This window comes from Trichomycterus rosablanca, chromosome 6, assembly GCF_030014385.1.
Source record: "Trichomycterus rosablanca isolate fTriRos1 chromosome 6, fTriRos1.hap1, whole genome shotgun sequence".
NCBI classification, from domain to species: domain Eukaryota; kingdom Metazoa; phylum Chordata; class Actinopteri; order Siluriformes; family Trichomycteridae; genus Trichomycterus; species Trichomycterus rosablanca.
Window position 1 is genome coordinate 41067795 of NC_085993.1, and position 22576 is coordinate 41090370.

General features: G+C 39.0%; 1 protein-coding gene across 1 annotated transcript in view; it reads left to right on the forward strand.

Moving 5' to 3' along the window:
- LOC134316566 (prostacyclin synthase-like) overlaps nucleotides 1-22143 on the forward strand; it is a 30238-nt gene extending 8095 nt beyond the window's left edge. The window contains exons 4-10 of the mRNA XM_062996963.1: nucleotides 1514-1660; nucleotides 3540-3664; nucleotides 6968-7143; nucleotides 12774-12918; nucleotides 17160-17341; nucleotides 19783-19934; nucleotides 21972-22143. Of these exons, the coding sequence (XP_062853033.1) occupies nucleotides 1514-1660; nucleotides 3540-3664; nucleotides 6968-7143; nucleotides 12774-12918; nucleotides 17160-17341; nucleotides 19783-19934; nucleotides 21972-22140 (1096 nt within the window). The 3' untranslated portion in view covers nucleotides 22141-22143. The remainder of the gene's footprint in view (nucleotides 1-1513; nucleotides 1661-3539; nucleotides 3665-6967; nucleotides 7144-12773; nucleotides 12919-17159; nucleotides 17342-19782; nucleotides 19935-21971) is intronic.
- Nucleotides 22144-22576: the final 433 nt, after the last annotated feature.

Consider the following 22576-nt stretch of genomic DNA (forward strand, 5'->3'; position numbering starts at 1 on the left):
TGCTTGTACTGTAAATTACAGATCAGTGATAAGTGGGTAATGATATGATACTATTTAAGTAATTCAAGTAATTAATTCAGTTATTGTAGTTGTAACAAGTTGATTATGAAAATAAATAAATATTTTAATGAATAATGAGTTAGCAACTGTAGCTGAAACAAGTTGATAATAAAATGGTCAAATAATGTTAAGTATTGCTTACCTAAAAAAAACATGCTAATTCAGTTCTTATAATAATATAACCCTAATCCTAGGTGAGGGCCGCACAGTGGCTAAGTGGGTAGCACTGTCGCCTCACAGCAAGAAGATCCTGGGTTTGATCCCCAGGTGGGGCGGTCCGGGTCTTTCTGTGTGGAGTTTGCATGTTCTCCCCGTGTCCGCGTGGGTTCACTCCGGGTGCTCTGGTTTCCCACAGTCCAAAAGAGTTAGACACCTAGGATTACTCACTCACTCACTTACTTTCTTTACCGCTTATCCAATCAGGGTCGCGGAGGGTTGCTGGAACCTTTCCCAGCTTTTCAATGAGCGCAAGGCACACAGTAACCTGTAGACGGGGTGCCAGTCCATCACATATCTTATACCAAATAAAAATATTATAGGGTTTTATAATATTTGGTTTTTGGTTACTCCAAAACAGTGAAGTAGTTATGCTGAAATAATGTAGTATAAGTGGTATAAAATACTAATTCATTTGTTTTAACTTTCTTATGTCATACTTGCCAATATACTTCAAATATAGTTCAAATCACATTTCCAGACAAATTGGGACTTTTTGTAAAATGCAGTTCAAAGAAGAATCCATGATTTGGCAGCATGTGGCTTGCTAAGATCCCAAAATACACCTCTGTGTCAATGGTATCTTCACACATATACAAGTCATCTACTTCTAATCCATAAACAGCATGAAAATGTGTATAATTTTTGGTATTTTTTTATAATTTTACTATCAACCTGTTACCACTACAATTGCTGAATTATTTTTAAGTGACAGGGAAATTGGCATTTAATGTTTGCATAAATACGACTTTTTTTCCTAATATTACCACATCATTACCCACTTATTATCAGTAAATTAAAGTGCAACCGAGATTACTTTAGCTCTTTGCTTCTAAATATAGGCCTACTGTTTGAACTGCTTAAAATCAAAGGGAATCCCCAATACTTCATAATTACTTTGTTGTGGCTCCTCTACGCACTTTCTCTAGGCGTGGCACATAATGATATTCATCTGTCAAAGGGCTCAGGAAGAGCACAAACCAGAACAAACATCTCAGAACGTCACAGCTATAAAAGCTAACCACAAAATCTTAGATTCCATTAAATTCACAATCAGAACTTATTGACATGCACTTTACATTGTTAGACAGTCGGATTCCTTTCAACTACAACTTTCCCAATCCTTTTTCTCTGGTCCTGTTCAAACAAATCTATCAAATTTAAAAACGTGATTGTGTGACCTCAAACCCTTTAATGTCTTTCTTTAGACTAACTTTTAACCCTTTGCTGTTGACAGGCACTTCCAGGGCGAGAGTCTGTCATGCTTGAACAACGTAATGAGGAACCATCTGCAAATTCTGCTGACATTGGAGACGGAGTCTAAAAACCAGCCAGACTGGAAACATGACGGGCTTTTTCACTTCTGCTACAGCCTGCTATTTCGGTAAAGTGATTAACACTAAAGTTCCCAAAGCGAAATACGTAAAGCCACTTCAATAAACAGTTTACACACACAGATATTTCTACATAGCAATGTTTGTAAATATGAGGCATGAGGAATGTCAGACAAGTTGAAAAAGTCTTAACGTTGATGAAAGGCACTTAGAATGATTTTCCTTACTCCCACTGATGAAGCCCATTAGCTTTTTGACTAATATATTAAGTGCTGTTTTGAATGTCGCCTTTTAATGCATCATTTGTACTATTTTTGTAAACAGGTGAACAGAAGAACAAACAGTTTTTAAACATTTTAAACACTTCAGTAGTGGTGCATGCCCACGATGTAGCCATTCTGTCTCTTCATCACTAGAGACTGGCTGTAACATCACATCTGGAGGAAACTGATCCTTAACAAATCCTGTCAGTTAATGTAGGTTTGTCATGACCGAGATTATAATCCATAACAAAAGAGAAAAGAAAAAAAAGTACACTATTGGGCTGTTTCCTGTGAGAGTTGGTATAAATAGTGCCTATATTTTATTTTGTTTTTTAATAGTAAGTTAATAGTAAGTCACATTGTTTATTAATAGTAAGTCACATTTGAGAGGTACCTAAACTGAACCATGCACATTTAAGTACTAACGTTTAATTCTGATCAACATCTTGGTGTGTCCAAAGCCTAACCTGGAAACATTGCGCCTGAGACAGGATTACACTTAAGAAGCATGGCTGTTAGTTATAAAACACACTCTAGCACACCGGAGCTGGGATCTGGAATACATCATATCAAATCATATCGAGCGGCCACATGAACAACGAACATGGACTGTTGGGGGTAGCAGTAAGCCGGATAGTATCCTCTTGTAACTGATGCAACTACGACCACTGCTGGCTGATAGATGACGCCTGCACAGGGCTAGGAGTGCGTTGATCGTGGTGTGTCTCTCCGTACACAGGGCATACGGCTGCTGCCCACTTGTCGTAGGGGGTGTGGGTTAGCTTTGTTCTCCTCAAATCAGAGCAGGGATTGGCATTAGTGGAGAGAAAGCATGATGCAATCGCATGGCTGTTTATTGCAGAACCACACACACACACACACACATAACCATTAACTCACTTGCTTACATCTAGAGTAGCTTGTCTATTTGCTGGTGTTTTTTTGTTTGAGGTTAGAGTGCCAATAGGTCACATATAAATTTAACAGGGAGAACATACAGTATATGACCATAGACAAGCATGAGATCCAGGTCCCTTGGAAAAGGATGTTGTTAAGGCTTCTGAACAAAAAATTAAATGAAGCATAAAAACTGCTGAAATCTGGCAACCCTATTAGTCAGCTTATTGAGTACATAGCATGTTTTTGGTTGAACTATGTTTTCTGCAGTACTGTATCATTTTCTTCATATTTGGCGTGCCTAGAATGTAGAATGTTGTTTTTTTGCCAGAAACTGTCCAGGTATACTGTAACACAAATAAAAGTAAAGTTTAATAGCTAAAAATGTAATATGCTATTAATATAATTGGATATAAAAGAGCACTTTTTATTTATTAAATTCTTTTGTAATTAGATTACATCAGTAAATGCTTAGGGGTACATATAAATTTACATTTTAATTCCAGACTTGCTAAATACGTATCTACAGATTTATAAAGCTGCAGCAGGTAGTGTTGATGCAGCACAATTCCAGGACCCTCGGGACCTTGTTTTTATGTTTTATCTGCGTTCCACTGGGTTTCTGATTGGTTTGTTGGTTTCCTCTCTCAGGAGTAAGTGAATGAAGGAGTGTGATACCATGTGATGGAATAGAAGCCTATATGTGTATTAATAAATATTTAAATGAAAGATATGATTTTTATTTATTCTTTTGTGTTTACATGTTTAGGGCTGGCTATCTCACACTTTTTGGAGGAGAAAAAAATAGCTGCACTGATGCTGCCAAGGTCTTTATGGAGTATGAGAAATTTGATGGTCTCCTGATTAAGATGGCTCGCACCACTTTGAAATCAGGTAAATTAAAGTGCGTTTTCTGCTGTAAATAAATTTGCTATGCGTATCCATTTACAAATATACACTCACTGTCCATTTTATCTGCTCCACTTACCATATAGAAGCACTTTGTAGTTCTACAATTACTGACTGTAGTCCATCTGTTTCTCTGCATGATTTGTTAGCCTCCTTTCATGCTGTTCTTCAATAGTCAGGACTCTCCCAGGACCACTACAGAGCAGGTATTATTTAGGTGGTGGATCATTCTCAGCACTGCAGTGACACTGACATGGTGGTGGTGTGTTAGTGTGTGTTGTGCTGGTATGAGTGGATCAGACACAGCAATGCTGATGGAGTTTTAAACACCTCACTGTCACTGCTGGACTGAGAATAGTCCACCAACCAAATATATCCAGCCAACAGCGCCTTGTGGGCAGCGTCCTGTGACCACTTATGAAGGTATAGAAGATGCCCAACTCAAACAGCAGCAATAGATGAGTGATCATCTCTGATTTTACATCTACAAGGTGAACCAACTAGGTTGGAGTGTCTAATAGAGTGGACAGTGAGAGGACACGGTATTTAAAAACTCCAGCAGCGCTGCTGTGTCTGATCTACTCATACCAGCACAACACACACTAACACACCATCACCATGTCAGTGTCACTGCAGTGCTGAGAATGCTCCACCACCTAAATAATACCTGTTCTGTGTTGGTCCTGTGGGGGTCCTGACCATTGAAGAACAGGGTGAAAGGAGGCTAAAAAGGTATGTAGAGAAACAGATAGACTACAGTCAGTAATTGTAGAACTACAAAGTGCTTCTATATGGTAAGTGGAGCTGATAAAATGGACAGTGAGTGTAGAAACAAGGAGGTGGTCATAATGTTATGCCTGATCGGTGTATAAAAACATAATAATATAACAAATATTATATATACAGTGGTACCTTGTAACTCAACGTCCCCTAAACTCAAAATCTTTGAAATCCTTTGTTGAGAAATTTGTACCCTTAAACTCAACGTGTTCACCTTAAAAAAAAATTTATTAATTTAATTTCAAATTAACAATGAACAGCCGCATTGTTCAGCGCTTCAGTGCAATAAAACTTCATCAAAGTGCGCATATGAGATTAATCTGCATTTGTGTGAAATAACCAATGAAATAATCCACTCTGAAAGATCCACATGTATCTGTGTTTAGCTGGATTTTTCCTCCTGTTTCACTTTTAAATTTGTGTTACTGCTCGGGGTTCTGAGAAATCGGCTTATTCAGCTTATTCGTCTAAAATGCATATTGTTTTAAAAAAAAAGCTTAACAGGACTTTAGTACAATAAGTCATGTTAAGCTTTGTGCAACAGTTACTGATTTTTAACTGTTTTTAATTGTATTTCAGTGTTTTTATATTATATTTGTGTTATTTTCAGTTTCAAAAACAACCCCATTATTTTACATTTGCCTAAAATATATGCAGTTCCACGGGACCACGGAACACAGGTTTCCCATACATCCTTATGGGAAAAAATACCTTGAAACTCAACGCCTTTTAAACTCAACACCACTCCCAGAATCAGTGGACGTTGAGTTTCAAGGTACCACTGTATAATAAATATAATAAATATATATGTTTTAAATGTTTCATTACTTTGCTAGGTTTTTTGGAATGTATGTTTATAATGTGATTATTATGGTTATTAGTTTAAAAAGCACAAACCAGTCTTTCATTCCCTGTGCTTGCATAATAACTGTTTGAGCTATTTATCTTAAATGACCTAATTTTCTAAACACTGTCACGAGGTGCATTACGTTTTAGGAGTGTCGTCATGTACGTGAAACTGCCTGTAATGATGCCACAAATGTAACTTTGCTTGTGTTTTGTTGAGGCTGGTTTCCATAGCGTCTAACCGATCTCAATATACGTCCTTGGCTCATTAGCCCAGCAAACGCCCAATAAATCAAGCCATGATGAAATCAATTCACCAATTCATGCATGTATACACACTGACTCATTTGCATTCGTCCTGTCAGTTCATGTTTCACCTGTTTCATCTGTGCTATCTGTTTTCAATCACACCTGCGTCATGTCATACCTGATCATAATCTTCATTGAAAGCCTCACTGTGACCACCCACGGAGTACTGAACTCTCCTTACCTTTAACATTTCCTCCCACTCGACGCTCGTGTTAAGCTCCTTCTTATTGAAGAAGAACATATTTGATGTTATGAACGATTTAAATGCAGTTTTTAATGTTGGTGAAATTCTTTTGAATCAGTGTACATGCTGATCTTGCTATGCCTGTATTTAAAGCTGTTTGTTCATACACATTATAATTAGGGTCACAGTGGGTTCGGTTTCCCAAAATCACTGGATGCAATGCAGCAAAACAACCCAGACAGGGAAATGCTGCTGGAGTTTTTAAACACCTCACTGTCACTGCTGGACTGAGAATAGTCCACCAACCAAAAATATCCATCTAGCATTGCCCTGTGGGCCGTGTCCTGTGACCACTGATGAAGGTCTAGAAGATGACCAACTCAAACAGCAGCAATAGATGAGCAATCGTCTCTGACTTTACATCTACAAGGTGGAGCAACTAGGTTGGTGTGTCTAATAGAGTGGACAGTGAGTGGTCACGGTATTTAAAAACTCCAGCAGCGCTGCTGTGTCTGATCCACTCATACCAGCACAACACACACTAACACACCACCACCATGTCAGTGTCATTGCAGTGCTGAGAATGATCCACCACCTAAATAATACCTGCTCTGTAGTGGTCCTGTGGGGGTCCTGATAATTGAAGAACAGGGTGAAAGCAGGCTAAAAAGGTATGTAGAGAAACAGATGGACTACAGTCGGTAAATGTAGAACTACAAAGTGGAGCTGATAAAATAGACAGTGAGTGTAGAAACAAGGAGGTGGTTTTAATGTTATGGCTGATCAGTGTATGTATATGTATATTTATGCTTAGAAGGCAGTCGGGTGATGTAATGGTTCTGCTTCCTGTATAAAAGCTCTGTATTGCATTGCTCACATCGGTTTGTGGTCATTTATAAGGTCATTGTTGATATGACTCAATTTAATACATTCTGCGAATATCTTTAATCATCTAATTACTCTTATCAGTGTTTTATTTACTGTGTTCCATGACACAGCGCTTTCATCACTGGTTAATGACATGCACTCAGATTGGAGATTCTGCCACTTAATGACTGAATCAGCTGTTTATGCTTCATTTCCACTTCCACTTACTTTGCTTATTCAGACATGATGTTTCACTCGGGTCCCCACTTAAGTCTTACGTGAGACTTACTTTCTGTCTGCAGGAGAGAAGCAGACTGCAGGCTCAGTGAAGCAGAAGTTGTGGGAGTTGTTGGCACAGGCTGGATTGAGACAGGAATCCAGTATGTGGCTGCAGAACTACAGACGGCACCTGCAGGAGGAGGGTGCTGATGAGGAGACCCAGAGGAAAGCCATGCTTCTACAGCTCTGGGCCACACAGGTGGGTTTATACGCGTCATGACTTTTTGTTTATTTATTTATTTATTAGGATTTTAACGTCATGTTTTACACTTTGGTTACATTCATGACAGGACAGGTAGTTACTGGTTACACAAGATTCATCAGTTCACAAGTTTAATGTCAAATACAGTCATGGACAATTTAGTGTCTCCAGTTCACCTCACTTGCATTTCTTTGGACCGTGGGAGAAAACCAGAGTTCCTGGAGGAAACCCACACAAACACGGGGAGAACATGCACACTCCACACAGAAAGGACCTGGACCCAGGACCTTCTTGCTGTGAGGGGACAGTGCTACCCACTAAGCCACTGTGCCACCCTTTAAGGCTTTTTAAGGGGCGGGTGCTGACAGTAACAACATAAAACAGGGGATACAGGAAGGGCAAACTTCGAAAAGAAACCTGGTTTCACAACTCAATGTCAAAACTTAAATAACATAATGAGGTATTAATGGTACAGCTCATATCCTTAGGAAATGTAAAGATTTATGATAAATAATTATGATTAACATAATAATTAATACGAGGGAAAGTTTTCACTTTTTTTTCGCTTTTATTTATGCGTTTTCTCCCATTTTCTTTCAATTTACCATAGTCAATTTGTTTTCCGCTGCTGGGGGATCCCTGATTGCAGTCGAGGTGGGCATATTGCTTCTCACGCCTCCTCCGACTTGCGTGCAACCCTTAGCGGAACCCTTTTTCACCCATGCATTGTGCCCAGTCATCTCTATATCTGCCAATCAGGGTCCTTACACAGCCTTTGAAGACCCCACCCACATTGTCCGGTCATCCCGCCCTAGCAGAAACGTGTCTGCTGCAGCCACTGCCAATTATGCCCGTAAGATGGCGAACAGCCGACCGGTTTGAACTAAGGAGTTCAGAATCGCAGTGCTGGTGTGCTAATGGAATATCCCGCTGCTCCACCTGGGCACCTACACTTTTATATTTTGGTTGGAAACGGGGAGGGCAGGAGGAGTAGTAATTGGTCATGTCTGAGAGAGAGCTTATAGTCTGGATTTAGCGCCATCTGATTTCCATCTTTTTGGACACTCAAAGAAGCTTTATGGTGAAGAAGATTTCCATGTGATGATGATGATGATGTAAAAGCAGCGGTGCATCAGTGGCTACGTGCTCAACCAATAACATATTTGCTGATGGCATTAAAAAGTTGGTACGATGCTGGAAAAAATGCATCGGAAGGTGACTATAGAAAAGTGATGTCATTTGTTTTTAAAATTCTTAATAAATAGAGTTTAAAAAAGTGTTGAAACTTTTTGAAGAATCCTCGTATAATAGTTGTAAGCAATTATAATGAATAATATAGCTGACTAAAGGGTGTCTAAACTGCACCTGACTCTATAACTGCTTCTACTTACACTGAATAACCTTTAACATGGGCAAGGCTGGTTTATTGTAAGCTTTTATTGTAATTCTAAATCAAATAGTTTGATGTTTGTTGTTTAAAAGGACACATTTATCAGATAGCAGCAGCAGAATGTGCTACTGTCTAAGGTCAGGTCATTAAACTTGAGCCAAATCAGTTTTGTTCGTTTGAATTACTTCAAAGCTTCAGAATCCACTTTGATTTTGGGGCTTTTTGGGGCCCAACCCATCCCCAGTAATTACAATTCTAAAATGTGCATAGTGAACAGGTGCTCAGTCACCTTAAGCTTAACACTAAAGCTAGCCTGATTGTTATCCAGTTTCTCAGTTGTAAACCACACATATTGATGTGCAAGCGTGACCTGAACGGGACTCATGTAACCCTTACGTGACCTAGCCCTATTATAATCTCATTATCTGGGAGATTATAGGTAAGTGGTATACTCCCACATGTCTTTCATGCTGCACCCACTAACATTACTTCCATAGAAGACTTATTACACAATGTGAGTTTAACAAATCATACACACAATTGATTCATGTTTTTACTTAATACCACTTTCTCTTAATAATGCTTTACAGGACTCTCATTTATTTACAAAAGATTATACAATAGGTTGTATCTGGGTGGGGTGCGCCTTTGCGAGACTGCAAGGTTAGAATATATGAACAAGTGAAAGTGCGAGGTGAAGCCCTGCACCTGCAAGGATAAAAAAAAGAATCTAAGTGCTGAGTGTTTAACCAACAGGTACATTGTACACTGGCTTTAGTAAACATCGAAAAAGTCAGATGGCAATACACTTACCTCACAGGGGCATCAGCAATGACCCCACAGAAAAGTGGGAAAAGATAGATACAAAGAAATCGAGCAGAAGCTACTCAGTCCACCAGCATGTAATAACCCACAAGGAATTCAAAAATAGGCCAGGACCAGCTTCAAAAACCATCTGTGGGGCTTTGCTTAAAAACTGCCAGGCATTTACACCATGACAGCCACAAGGCACCAGCTGAGATATATGAAAAGATCAGAGAAGTACCAGCCCCACAAAATGTGCATTATTTACATGCTTAAGAAAGCATCTTCCAAATCTCTGGCTCTCCCAGCTGCAGTGAATTGACACTGCTGAGGCACAGAGACTGCCTATTTAGAGGAAACGCCACTGTCAGACATGTGTGCTTTTATGCCCCATGCTGGTCATAATGGCATGGCAGGTGGGCATGATACTGTAACTCAAACTTTCTGCTGATCTACAGTAGGTTGGCCAGTTTCAAAGGTAGTTTTATTAATACAGTTGGATGTATCTGATAACAGCAAGTGTACTAACAAGTGTACTTTTTAAATGATTCATTATGTTGTCCCATTTTTCTTAGACTGCCTCTGCACCCCATGCTTAATACAGACACAGCGTTATTAGTCTGGTATTCAGCTTCTTCACTTTAAACTTAAAATGTACAAAATGTTGTTTTTATTTTATTTGATCTTAATTCAGTTCATTTCAATGTAAGATGTAATTCAGAATGTATAGTGAGGTAACATTATCCATTAGTCCAGGTAACTAGCATAGTTTGTTCCAGCCTGAGCAATAATTATACTGCGTGGGTTAGTGAATCTGACACAGGTGAGGCTAGAGCTATTTTAAGCACTTTAACAGGGTGTCCTCATCTGCCTGAGCCTATTGTTCTCTAGCACAGCAGAACATTCCTGCCATTTTAATCTCATTCTTTTGGAAGAAGAGTAATATAATCCAACCAAGTGCTACCAAAGCTGTCAGAGATTACATGCCAAAGTAAAAGTTGAAAGAATGAAGCAAACAGAGCAAAAGTAATAAGGTGCACTAGATATAAAATATAAGGGCTATTTCCCACAAACAGGTAGACGAGCTGGAATAAGAAACTGATTTTACAAGTGGTAAACATGTATAGTTTACATTAACGGTCAGGGCGGCACGGTGACTCTGTGAGTAGCACTGTCGCCTCACAGCAAGGGTTCGATTCCCAGGTGGAGCGGTCCAAGTTCTTTATGTGTGTAATTTGCATGTTCTCCTCGTGTCTGTGTGGGTTTCCGCCGGGAGCTTTGGTTTCCTCCCACAGTCCAAAGACATGCAAGTGAGGTGAACTGGAGATACAAAGTTGTCCATGACTTATGTAACCAGTAATGTCCTGTCCTGTCATGAATGTAACCAAAGTGTGTAAAACACGACGTTAAAATCCTAATAAGTAATAATAATAATACATTAACGGTCCTCTGGCATTTTTATATACATTGTCCTCACACATTCCACAAATATGCCATTATGTGTATAAAGTGGTTACTGAAGAATTAAAGACTAAATAAATAAAAGGATAAATGTTGAATAGAACAAGAACAGAATAAGTCTGTGTATTTGATACTTAGCACATCATGTACAGAGAGGCAGGATTACAGTATTCCTTCACTGTTAGGTTTATATTTTATAGTACAAACACTGACCAGAAGAGGGCGCTGTTGTACAACACCTCTGTGTTTTCTTGATTTCAAGATCAGACCCTAGAAATGAACACGATCCTTGAGGATCAGGGTTTCTTGTGTTTTCCCTTTTTCCTGGGTCACTACCAGGTTTACCAGTTTTATCCCACCTCCTAAAACATACAATAGGTGTATTTAATGATTCCAATTGCCCCTGGGTGTAAGTGAGTGAGTGAGTGAGTGTGTAAATGTGATGCCTTGCATTGGACTAGCACCCTGTCCAGGATATATTCCTACCATCCACCAAGTGTTTACAGATAGCACCAGACCCACCATGACCCTGACCCTGGTTTGTAAATATTACAAATGTATAAACAAAAGACTAGTGAGAGTCAGTGACAAGAATTCTAATTCTTCTAATTCTTATGAAATGTTGAATATAATGAACATCTTGTATGTGTTATAATTATTGTACTCCTATTGTATTATTTTTAATACAAATTAATTAAATATACATATTAATTATTAGTTATAACAGGCATAGAATTTTTACTAACCAGGAAATGTTAAGAGGCATTTAAAAACACACATTTAAAATTTATTGAAAACTTCTACGACCCCATTTCTGGAAAAGTTGGGACATTTTGTAAAATACAATAAAAAACAAGTTTCTGTGATTTGTAAATGGTCTTAAACCTTTATTTAATTGAAAAAGTACAAAAAACATCCTGTTATAATTTTACATGTCATATTTTTAAAAACTGACATTAGTAGTCGGCTATACCACCAGATATGTTTGGACTTTGTAATTCAAAAATGTACCGGATGCCTAGGGGTAGGGATAATGGCTAAAACAGGGTTTCTCGTTGCTGGTGCAAGTGCGGCCTCTGCTGACCAGTTAAGGGACATGTAGGGGGTGGCTGAACACAGATAGCAGTGCGTGGCTCTTGCAGGTGAAAAAGAAGCGGTCGGCGGGTGCGTGTGTGTTGGAGGAGACACGTGACAGTCTTGGACCTCTTTGACTGGGGGTGGGGGTGGCTGCAGTGATGAGAGATAGATACGCTCCAATAGGGCATGACTGGACTGGTGAAAAAATCAGTAAATAATGTTAAGGAATATATATATATATATCTTGATGCTGTATACATTAACATCATAACATAGAGCTCTGTTTGACCATTGTAATACATATATCCATGTTGTTTAGTCTATACCATCTGTAATAACTAATCATTCTGTTTACCTTTCCATGTACAGCGGTTACAGTTATGTGACGGACAGGAAATGAGTCGTCCTGTATGTAACTGGACTTATAGCTGGACATTGTGTATTTACAGTGAATTCTGCTTTAATTAATCCTAGGTTAAAAATATGTCATAGTTTTAAAATTGTGTCCTCTGTTTGCTCTAACTGGACATCCTTTTAGAGTAAGCACTTTGACATTCAGTGCTGTGAGGACAACCAGAGTTACACACTACTGTAAATTATCTTAACAGGAAGAGGGTTCGTGGAGGACACATTCGTTGCTTGACTTCACTTCTTGCTGTAGCTAAGATGTAATGCTGCGGTTTTGTCCTAACACCAACCCCAAACTGTTAATACACAGAATGATTAAAGCTGTCTCCAGCCTTACATAATCCACCAATGTTTTGTAAGATGAAAGCAAAGTGGAATAATAAAAGATGAAAATAATTAACTTAATTTCATGTGTATATAATTTAAGGTAATTATATTTTGATAATAAAAGATGAGCTCTAATGTTGCTTATTGTGTGGTTTAATAGGGTAACACCGGTCCTGCAGCATTCTGGCTCCTGGCTTTCCTGCTGACAAACTCAGAGGTCATGAGAGAAGTAAGAAAAGAGTTTAACAATGTCACAGTGCCTGGGACTAACACGCTCGACCTGAATAAACCCACACCAGTGTTTGGTAAGTTTCCTATACGTGCAGTTACATTGCTAACGAAAAGTAAAACACCAGTCAAAACATAATAAATTGTGATTAATTAAAAATTATTCAATTAAGTCGCTCAGGTGGCGCAGCGGTAAAAACACACGCTAGCGCACCAGAGCTGGGACCTCAAATACTCACTACGACCTCTGCTGGTTGATTGATGGCGCTTGCACAGAGACAGGGAAACAGTGCGGATCAGGGTGTGTCTCTCTGTACACAAGGCTAATTCTCATATATGCACTCGCCTAGTGTGGGTGACAAAATGCATACGGCTGCTGCCCATGTGTCGGAGGGGGCGTGGGTTAGCTTTGTTCTCCTTAAATCAAAGCGGGGGTTGGCATTAGTGGAGAGGAATTGGATGCACTAAAAGTTGTGAGAAAAAGGGGAGAAAATGCATAAACTATATATATACTGTATATATATATATACAGTAGACACTTGAGTTACGAATGGTTTACCATTCAAAATTTTTGGGTTACGAACAACCTTTTTCAACTTATCGTACGAACACATTTCGGATTACGAACCGAAATTTGTGAAACACGTGACGTCACGAACAAGTTGACTTCAAGCGTCTCTCTCTCTATATATATATATATATACTGTATATATATATATATATATATATACTGTATATATATATATATAGGATTATTCAATTAAGTAATATGTGGAAAGATCTGATTACATTGCAAGATCATTGTTCTAGAAATAAGAAATGCTCAAAATTAATGCTAGAAATAAGTACACATTTGTGCAAATGCAGTAAGATCCTACTTAAAATGACTAATGATTATTTGTTAGTGTAGAGAGACAAACACAATGTCATATATAGTGCACAGGGTACATTCAGCTGTTCTGCGAGAGGTTTTAGGTAACAAAACCTCTTCATTTATAAACTCTCTCTTTGTGCTTGGTTCAGTATATCCAGTGCGTATAATTAAAAAATAATGCTGGAACTCATATATCACATGATCTACAGATGTATTGTAGGATACAGATAATAATAATAATAATAATAATAATAATAATAATAATAATAATAGCAGTAGTTGTAATTATAATAATTTCCCTTACATTCTAGTTGTTGCTAATTTTCATGTACAGAGTTTCCTTCTAGTTTGTGAGAGTAAGAGCAAACATGTGGTTCATTAAAACAACTTTAATCTACTGAAATAGGGCAATGACTGCCCCTGTTTGTATAAATAAGCACTAAGACATCTGAGATGTTGGCTATGCCAAAGAAATGACACCCCTCCCACCAAGGACAGGGCTGGTTAGACTCGGAAATAATTATGATGTAAGCTATATGGCAATATGGTCATTGTTTTTTAATGTGCCTCTAGAATGCCCAATAAATTATTAAAAAACAAAATTATATTACCAATGATCAAACTCTATAGCCCACTATTCCCAAACTGCGGGGTGCCTGGGTGGTATAGCAGTAAAGATCCGGGGTTTGAATCTAGCAGTGTCATCAGCCAGTAAGGCTTATGCAAAAACAGCCTAGCTATTGGGAGCTATTACGACCTCTGCTGGCTGATTGATGGCACCTGCGCAGAGTTGGGGAATAATGCTGATCAGGGTGTGGCTCTCCATGGACAAGGCTGATCTGCATATGAACTCGCCTCGTGCCGGTGAAAAGAGGCAGTCGGTACTGCACACATGTCGGAGGGGGCATGTGTCAGTTGCGAAGCTCCTCAGTCAGCAGTGAAGGGTTGCATCGGTAGAGGTAAAGTGTAACGCAATCAGGGTTATTGGATAGGACTAGATTAGGGGAGAAAATTGAGGAAAAGTGAGAAAAAAACTGAATGCAGTTATAAAACTGTCTTTCACAGATGTTTATTTGTAAAACAGTACAAAAAATAAGATGTTTTATGTTTTAAATGTAATGGAATTAAAAAACAGTTTATTGAAGTTAGTTTATTGAAAATTTCAGTGTCTTTAATCTTTACTTGTATTGTTTGAAATTAAATACAGCTCTAAATGATTTGCAAATCGTTGCTATATGTGTTTATTCACATACTTCCTTTTGTCCAAACTTTTGTGAAATTGTATTTGTAATAAGAAAAAAATTATCTTACACATACAAGTCATTTTTAGCTAAAGTTTTTAAACAACCCTGCATGTTTGCTTGTTTCTCAGAGATGCTCAGAGTGATTCATCTAAATGCACACCGTCAATATTATAAATGACAAATTGAGAAAAGTATAGTGGTACTTTCAGTGATGACAGCACATCTGTGTCACGCTAAAGTGTTTGAAGTATTTAACTGAAGCACGGCATCATTGGGTTGAAAATAGCATGCTGCAAATGAGTCATCAAGGTCTGATTCATATAAGAGTAAAGATAGATTCAGGTCAAGGATCTAGAACAGTCCCCTCAACAAGTGCTTCCTTTGATTCTGATATTATGTGTGCATATGTTTCTGTGTCTGTATGTAAACCATGAAATAGTAGTGCCATAATTTGTTCATTTAAAGTGCGACAGAGATGCATATACAGTGTATCACAAAAGTGAGTACACCCCTCACATTTCTGCAGATATTTAAGTATATCTTTTCATGGGACAACACTGACAAAATGACACTTTGCACAATGAAAAGTAGTCTGTGTGCAGCTTATATAACAGTGTAAATTTATTCTTCCCTCAAAATAACTCAATATACAGCCATTAATGTCTAAACCACAAAAGTGAGTACACCCCTAAGAGACTACACCCCTAAATGTCCAAATTGAGCACTGCTTGTCATTTTCCCTCCAAAATGTCATGTGACTCGTTAGTGTTACTAGGTCTCAGGTGTGCATAGGGAGCAGGTGTGTTCAATTTAGTAGTACAGCTCTCACACTCTCTCATACTGGTCACTGAACGTTCCAACATGGCACCTCATGGCAAAGAACTCTCTGAGGATCTTAAAAGACGAATTGTTGCGCTACATGAAGATGGCCAAGGCTACAAGAAGATTGCCAACACCCTGAAACTGAGCTGCAGCACAGTGGCCAAGATCATCCAGCGTTTTAAAAGAGCAGGGTCCACTCAGAACAGACCTCGCGTTGGTCGTCCAAAGAAGCTGAGTGCACGTGCTCAGCGTCACATCCAACTGCTGTCTTTGAAAGATAGGCGCAGGAGTGCTGTCAGCATTGCTGCAGAGATTGAAAAGGTGGGGGGTCAGCCTGTCAGTGCTCAGACCATACGCCGCACACTACATCAAATTGGTCTGCATGGCTGTCACCCCAGAAGGAAGCCTCTTCTGAGTCTCTACACAAGAAAGCCCGCAAACAGTTTGCTGAAGACATGTCAACAAAGGACATGGATTACTGGAACCATGTCCTATGGTCTGATGAGACCAAGATTAATTTGTTTGGTTCAGATGGTCTCAAGCATGTGTGGCGGCAATCAGGTGAGGAGTACAAAGATAAGTGTGTCATGCCTACAGTCAAGCATGGTGGTGGGAATGCCATGGTCTGGGGCTGCATGAGTGCAGCAGGTGTTGGGGAGTTACATTTCATTGAGGGACACATGAACTCCAATATGTACTGTGAAATACTGAAGCAGAGCATGATCCCCTCCCTCCGGAAACTGGGTCGCAGGGCAGTGTTCCAGCATGATAATGACCCCAAACACACCTCTAAGACGACCACTGCTTTATTGAAGAGGCTGAGGGTAAAGGTGATGGACTGGCCAAGCATGTCTCCAGACCTAAACCCAATAGAACATCTTTGGGGCATCCTCAAGCGGAAGGTGGAGGAGCGCAAAGTCTCGAATATCCGCCAGCTTTGTGATGTCGTCATGGAGGAGTGGAAAAGCATTCCAGTGGCAACCTGTGAAGCTCTGGTAAACTCCATGCCCAGGAGAGTTAAGGCAGTTCTGGGAAATAATGGTGGCCACACAAAATATTGACACTTCAGGAACTTTCACTAAGGGGTGTACTCACTTTTGTTGCTGGTGGTTTAAACATTAATGGCTGTATATTGAGTTATTTTGAGGGAAGAATAAATTTACACTGTTATATAAGCTGCACACAGACTACTTTTAATTGTGTCAAAGTGTCATTTTGTCAGTGTTGTCCCATGAAAAGATATACTTAAATATCTGCAGAAATGTGAGGGGTGTACTCACTTTTGTGATACACTGTATAAGCTTTACAAATGTATAACGCATTATATCTCTTATGTATTTTGTTTTTTAAATACAGTTTTGTTAATGTGATCTTTCAGATAGTGCTCTGGAGGAGACTCTCCGACTAACTGCTGCCCCCTTCATCACTCGGGAGGTAATGCAGAACAAGACATTGCACATGGCAGATGGACAAGAGTATAATCTGAGGAAGGGTGACCGCGTCTGCCTGTTTCCTTTTGTAAGCCCCCAGATGGACCCGGAAATACACCACGAGCCTGAGGTACATGAAAGGTTGCATGCACTACATTGCACTTATGGGGCGGCACGGTGGCTCAGTGGGTAGCACTGTCACCTCACAGCAAGAAGGTCCTGGGTTCGATCCCCAGGTGCTGCGGTCCGGGTCCTTTCTGTGTGGAGTTTGCATGTTCTCCCCATGTGTGCATGGGTTTCCTCCGGGAGCTCCGGTTTCCTCCCACAGTCCAAAGACATACAAGTGAGGTGAATTGGAGATACAAAATTGTCCAGGACTGTGTTTGATATAACCTTGTGAACTGAAGAATCTTGTGTAATGAGTAACTACCGTTTCTGTCATGAATGTAACCAAAGTGTAAAACATGACGTTAAAATCCCAATAAACAAACAAACAAACATTGCACTTATGCTGTCCTATAAAAACATAACAGAGAAATCAAAATTGCATTTATTCAACATATTACAGTGTTATTTCACAGACACACCTCGTTTCATACTGCATGGTGCTGAATAGATGTTCATCTCTATCATTTCTTATTACACATGGCTAAAACCAAAACACTCTATCAATAAGAGTCAGGCTAAGGTTTTGAAAAGATCTGGATTGGACTGTAGAGAACTAAAGTAAGGCCATTTTTTAGCTTAGCCCAACACCTGGTTGTCTAATGGTTACATGAATTAAGCCTGCAAGACACAGTGATATTTGGTGGAGGATCCATGATGATTCAGCATGCATAAAGATGCATAAATAAAGCCATGTATTATCCCAGAGGAAAGCTGGTTATTCCACCGAAATATTGTTTCAGAACTTTTCAGAACTCTTCAGTTACAAACATTAATATTGTGTTCTTCATGAATGCACTGGTCAGCCATAACATTAAAACCACATCCTTGTTTCTACACTCACTGTCCATTTTATCAGCTCCACTTACCATATAGAAGCACTTTGTAGTTATACAATTACTGTAGTCCATCTGTTACTTTACATAATTTTAAGCCTGCTTTCACCCTGTTCTTTAATGGTCAGGATCCCCACAGGACCACCACAGAGCAGGTATTATTTAGATGGTGAATCATTCTCAGCACTGCAGTGACACTGATATAGTGGTGGTGTGTTAGTGTGTGTTGTGCTGGTATGAGTGGATCAGACACAGCAGCGCTGCTGGAGTTTTTAAATACCATGTCCACTCACTGTCCACTCTATTAGACACTCCTACCTAGTTGGTCCACCTTGTAGATGTAAAGTTAGAGATGATCGCTCATGTATTGCTGCTGCTTGAGTTGGTCATCTTCTAGACCTTCAATAGTGGTCACAGGACGCTGCCCACGGGGCACTGTTGGCTGGATATTTGTGGTTGGTGGACTATTTTCAGTCTAGCAGTGACAGTGAGGTGTTTAAAAACTCCATCAGAGCTGCTGTGTCTTATCCACTCATACCAGCACAACACACACTAACACACCACCACCATGTCAGTGTCACTGCAGTGCTGAGAATCATCCACCACCTAAATAATTCCTATTCTGTAGTGGTCCTGTGGCATTCTCATCACTGGCTTCCTGTAGCTGCACGCATTTGGTTTAAAACACTGATTCTCGCCTACAAAGCCAAAAATGGACCAGCCCCAAACTACCTGTCCCCCACAGGACCCCCTCCTGACCATTGAAGAACAGCAAGAGAGGGGGCTAACAAGCATGCAAAGAAACAGATGGAATACAGTCAGTAGTTGTAGAACTACAAAGTGCTTCTATATGGTAAGTGGAGCTGATAAAATGGACAATGTGTGTAGAAACAAGGAGGCGGTTTTAATGTTATGGCGTGTATATATATATTAATATATATATATATATATATATATATATATATATATATATATATATATATATCAAAAACAACAGCAATAATTATGGTACAAGGCAACAAAAATATTTTTTTAACAACTCCAGATTTGCCCCTTAAAAGCTTAAATGTGTCTACTGCTGTGTGTACTATCATATCATAGTGTATTAGTGTATCATCACAGTGGACTATCATATTATAGTGTATTAGTGTATCATCATAGTGTTCAGCGGGATTGTCACATTACATAAGGAAAATACTTTATCCTGTTCCACACAGACTTACAGTTCAGACTTACCACACTTGCCATGGATTAACCCTTAAAAGAGTTTAACCCAGGACATGAGGCAGCTAGAGGATTAACTTGCAATGCCAGTAGAAAGAAGCTAATTGGCGGAAAAGCCAAGTTACATGTCTGCGTCATGGCTACTATTACCCCAACAAAGCTATCACTGAGGAAAATCGGATAACTTGACGTCACTGTGCAACGACAACTCCATGGTTACCTAATTGCTAATCTGATTGTCTAGCTGTGGAACACCGTGTCTAACGCCGTGTTCTCACTGATTAATGAGAATGATGTTAAATCCTTTTGTCATTTAAATGTGACTCCTCTGTGATTTTCTCCACAGAAATTCAAGTACGACCGGTTTCTGAACACAGATGGAACAGTAAAAAGAGAATTCTTTAAAAATGGGAAAAGGCTGAAGTATTACACCATGCCCTGGGGAGCAGGAACCAACGCATGTGTTGGAAGGCCATTTGCCATCCAGTCTATCAGACAGTAAGTGTGTTTAAAGATTAAGTCGTTTCCAAAAGAAAGGCCAACTCCCTACAGATCATCTACTATCACTACAGAGATTAGTGTTGGTGTATATACACACACTGATCATTAATTACCTCTTTGTAAAAATGCCAATTCTAGAGTTAAGAAACACCCCCTCAGTGGGCAAACATGTCCTTTAATAAATAAAGGACGACATAGCCATAAAAGAAAGAATATATTTATCTTTGTCAGCTCATTTACATTTATGTAACTTCAGCAGTATTTATATCATAATTTATTCTTTTTGTACAACAGTAAAAATAGTTCTAATTTTCTACTTTGTAGTGTCAGTTTTTAAACATTAAACCACTGAGATTTGTCAAAATGATTTGCATTTATTGCATTCATTACTGTCTTTAAATCACTCACTCTCACTTTTTAAACCGATTTTCCAGCAGGGTCACGGGGGGTGGGGGGTTTGGGCGTTGGAGCCTATCCCAGCTTTTCAATGGGTGCAAGGCACACAGTAACACCCTGGATGGGGCGCCAGTCCACCGCAGGGCAGACACACATACACACACACACACACATACACACACCCATTCACCTACAGGGCAATTCAGTGTTTCCAATTGACCTGACTGCATGTTTTTGGACTGTGGGAGGAAACCAGAGCTCCCGGAGGAAACCCACACAGACACAGGGAGAACATGCAAACTCCACACAGAAAGGACCTGGACTGCCCCGCCTGGGGATCCAACCCAGGACCTTCTTGCTGTGAGGCAACAGTGCTACCCACCGTGCCGCCCCGTCTTTAAATCAGTTTTTTACATTGGATTGAATAATATTTACACCCCTTGACCCCTTTGCACACTTAACTGTGTTGTGAATTTGATTTAAAATAGACACAGTTTTTACCCATAAATGTACACTTTACCCAAATTACAAAGTCTTTTTGTTTTTTTCAAAACTGGAGTCACTATTTAGATCCATGTACTGTGGCACTTCAAATTGTAATACGGTTCATCCGGTTTGCTTTAGTTATCTTTGATATGTAGCCAAAAACATATAGCCAAAACAACACACTGAATGAAAAAATCCAGTAGTCACTTTAAAAGAGCTACACAAGTCCAGTGCAGAGATGGGAGAACCTGTTTGGAACTATTATAAGATAGAAATTGTTGAGTAAAGTTAGAGTTTGGGAATAGGATTATATAGACAACCTAAAGCAAACATTCTCTGGTCTGCTGAGATGCACTATGTCTAGTGAAAAACAGGCATTGCACATCACCTGGTGAAATGTGTTATGGAAGTGCCAAATGTGGACACTTGATCATAAGTTTGTTAAACATCACATTACAAAACCATGTGCATATTTATGGAGCTGTCCACTTTTACAGGAAGAGTGTGTTTTGAGAATTTGTGGTCATTTAGTCAAAAAACATTTTTGAGATTAGGCACTGAAGCTGGATGAGAAGAACTCAATAATTAGGAGGATGAACAATATAGGAAATACAACTACTGTATTATCTTTAATTATATTAGGTGCCATCAAGTTCATTCCGACCACATAAACAGTATTTCTTCACAACATCCTGTCTTCTGTTTGGGTCTCAGGGCTTTTAATGGCTTGTTCATTACTAGAATATTATCATTTATGGGTTGTACATTTGCTGTAAAGGTCTGCATATTCTAAACAGAGTTGGTTTAAATTGCTAAAGGCTCCATTAAATACAAATATTTAAAAGTAAGGTTGCAGTCGAGCTATATTGTTGAGTTTTGTTTTGGAATTTGTCCAGCAGATGCTGCTAATGTGTGGTGTTTTGAGCAGTTCAACACACACTCAATTAAAGGTTTCATAATTGATTTATTGTCGTTTGTCACTATTTTAACCTGTGGACACCCTGATGGGTGTAGCGTTTGTCTGCAGTTCTTGACTTCTATATAAGTCATAGACCCAAATATCTACAGGAGGGAACATGCTTATTGTAATACAGTCTATATTTTTATAACCCCCAGTTTAATCACTAAAGTTTGTTTCTGTTTGCCAACCAGGTTTTTGTTTCTGGTTCTGACTTACCTGGACGTTGAGCTGTGTGACCCTGAAGCTAAGGTACCTGACGTGGATGCCAGCCGCTATGGTTTTGGAATGCTGCAACCAAACAAAGATCTTTCAGTCCGATACAGAGAAAGGCTTATTGCCTGTACTGAAATCAAGAGATGACTACCTGCATCATTTAAACATCACTTTGTATTAATTAATTGTAATATACATATACATTTTATAATACAGATGTGTTATTTTATTTGCAGTGGTATATTTATTTATATTCAATAACCACTACTTCCTGGTCAGTTCATCTTTTTGTGACTAAATGATTAAATCTTCTCAATCGGAGCCGGCATTAGTGGAGGGGAAGCATGATGCAATCGGGCAATTGGACGCGCTAAAAGTCGGAAGAAAAAGGGGAGAAAATGCATAAAAACAATATTATGTTTTTACATAACTATTTTTATCATTATATATATATATATATATATATATATATATATATATATATATATATATATATACAGTGTATCACAAAAGTGAGTACACCCCTCACATTTCTGCATATATTTAAGTATATCTTTTCATGGGACAACACTGACAAAATGAC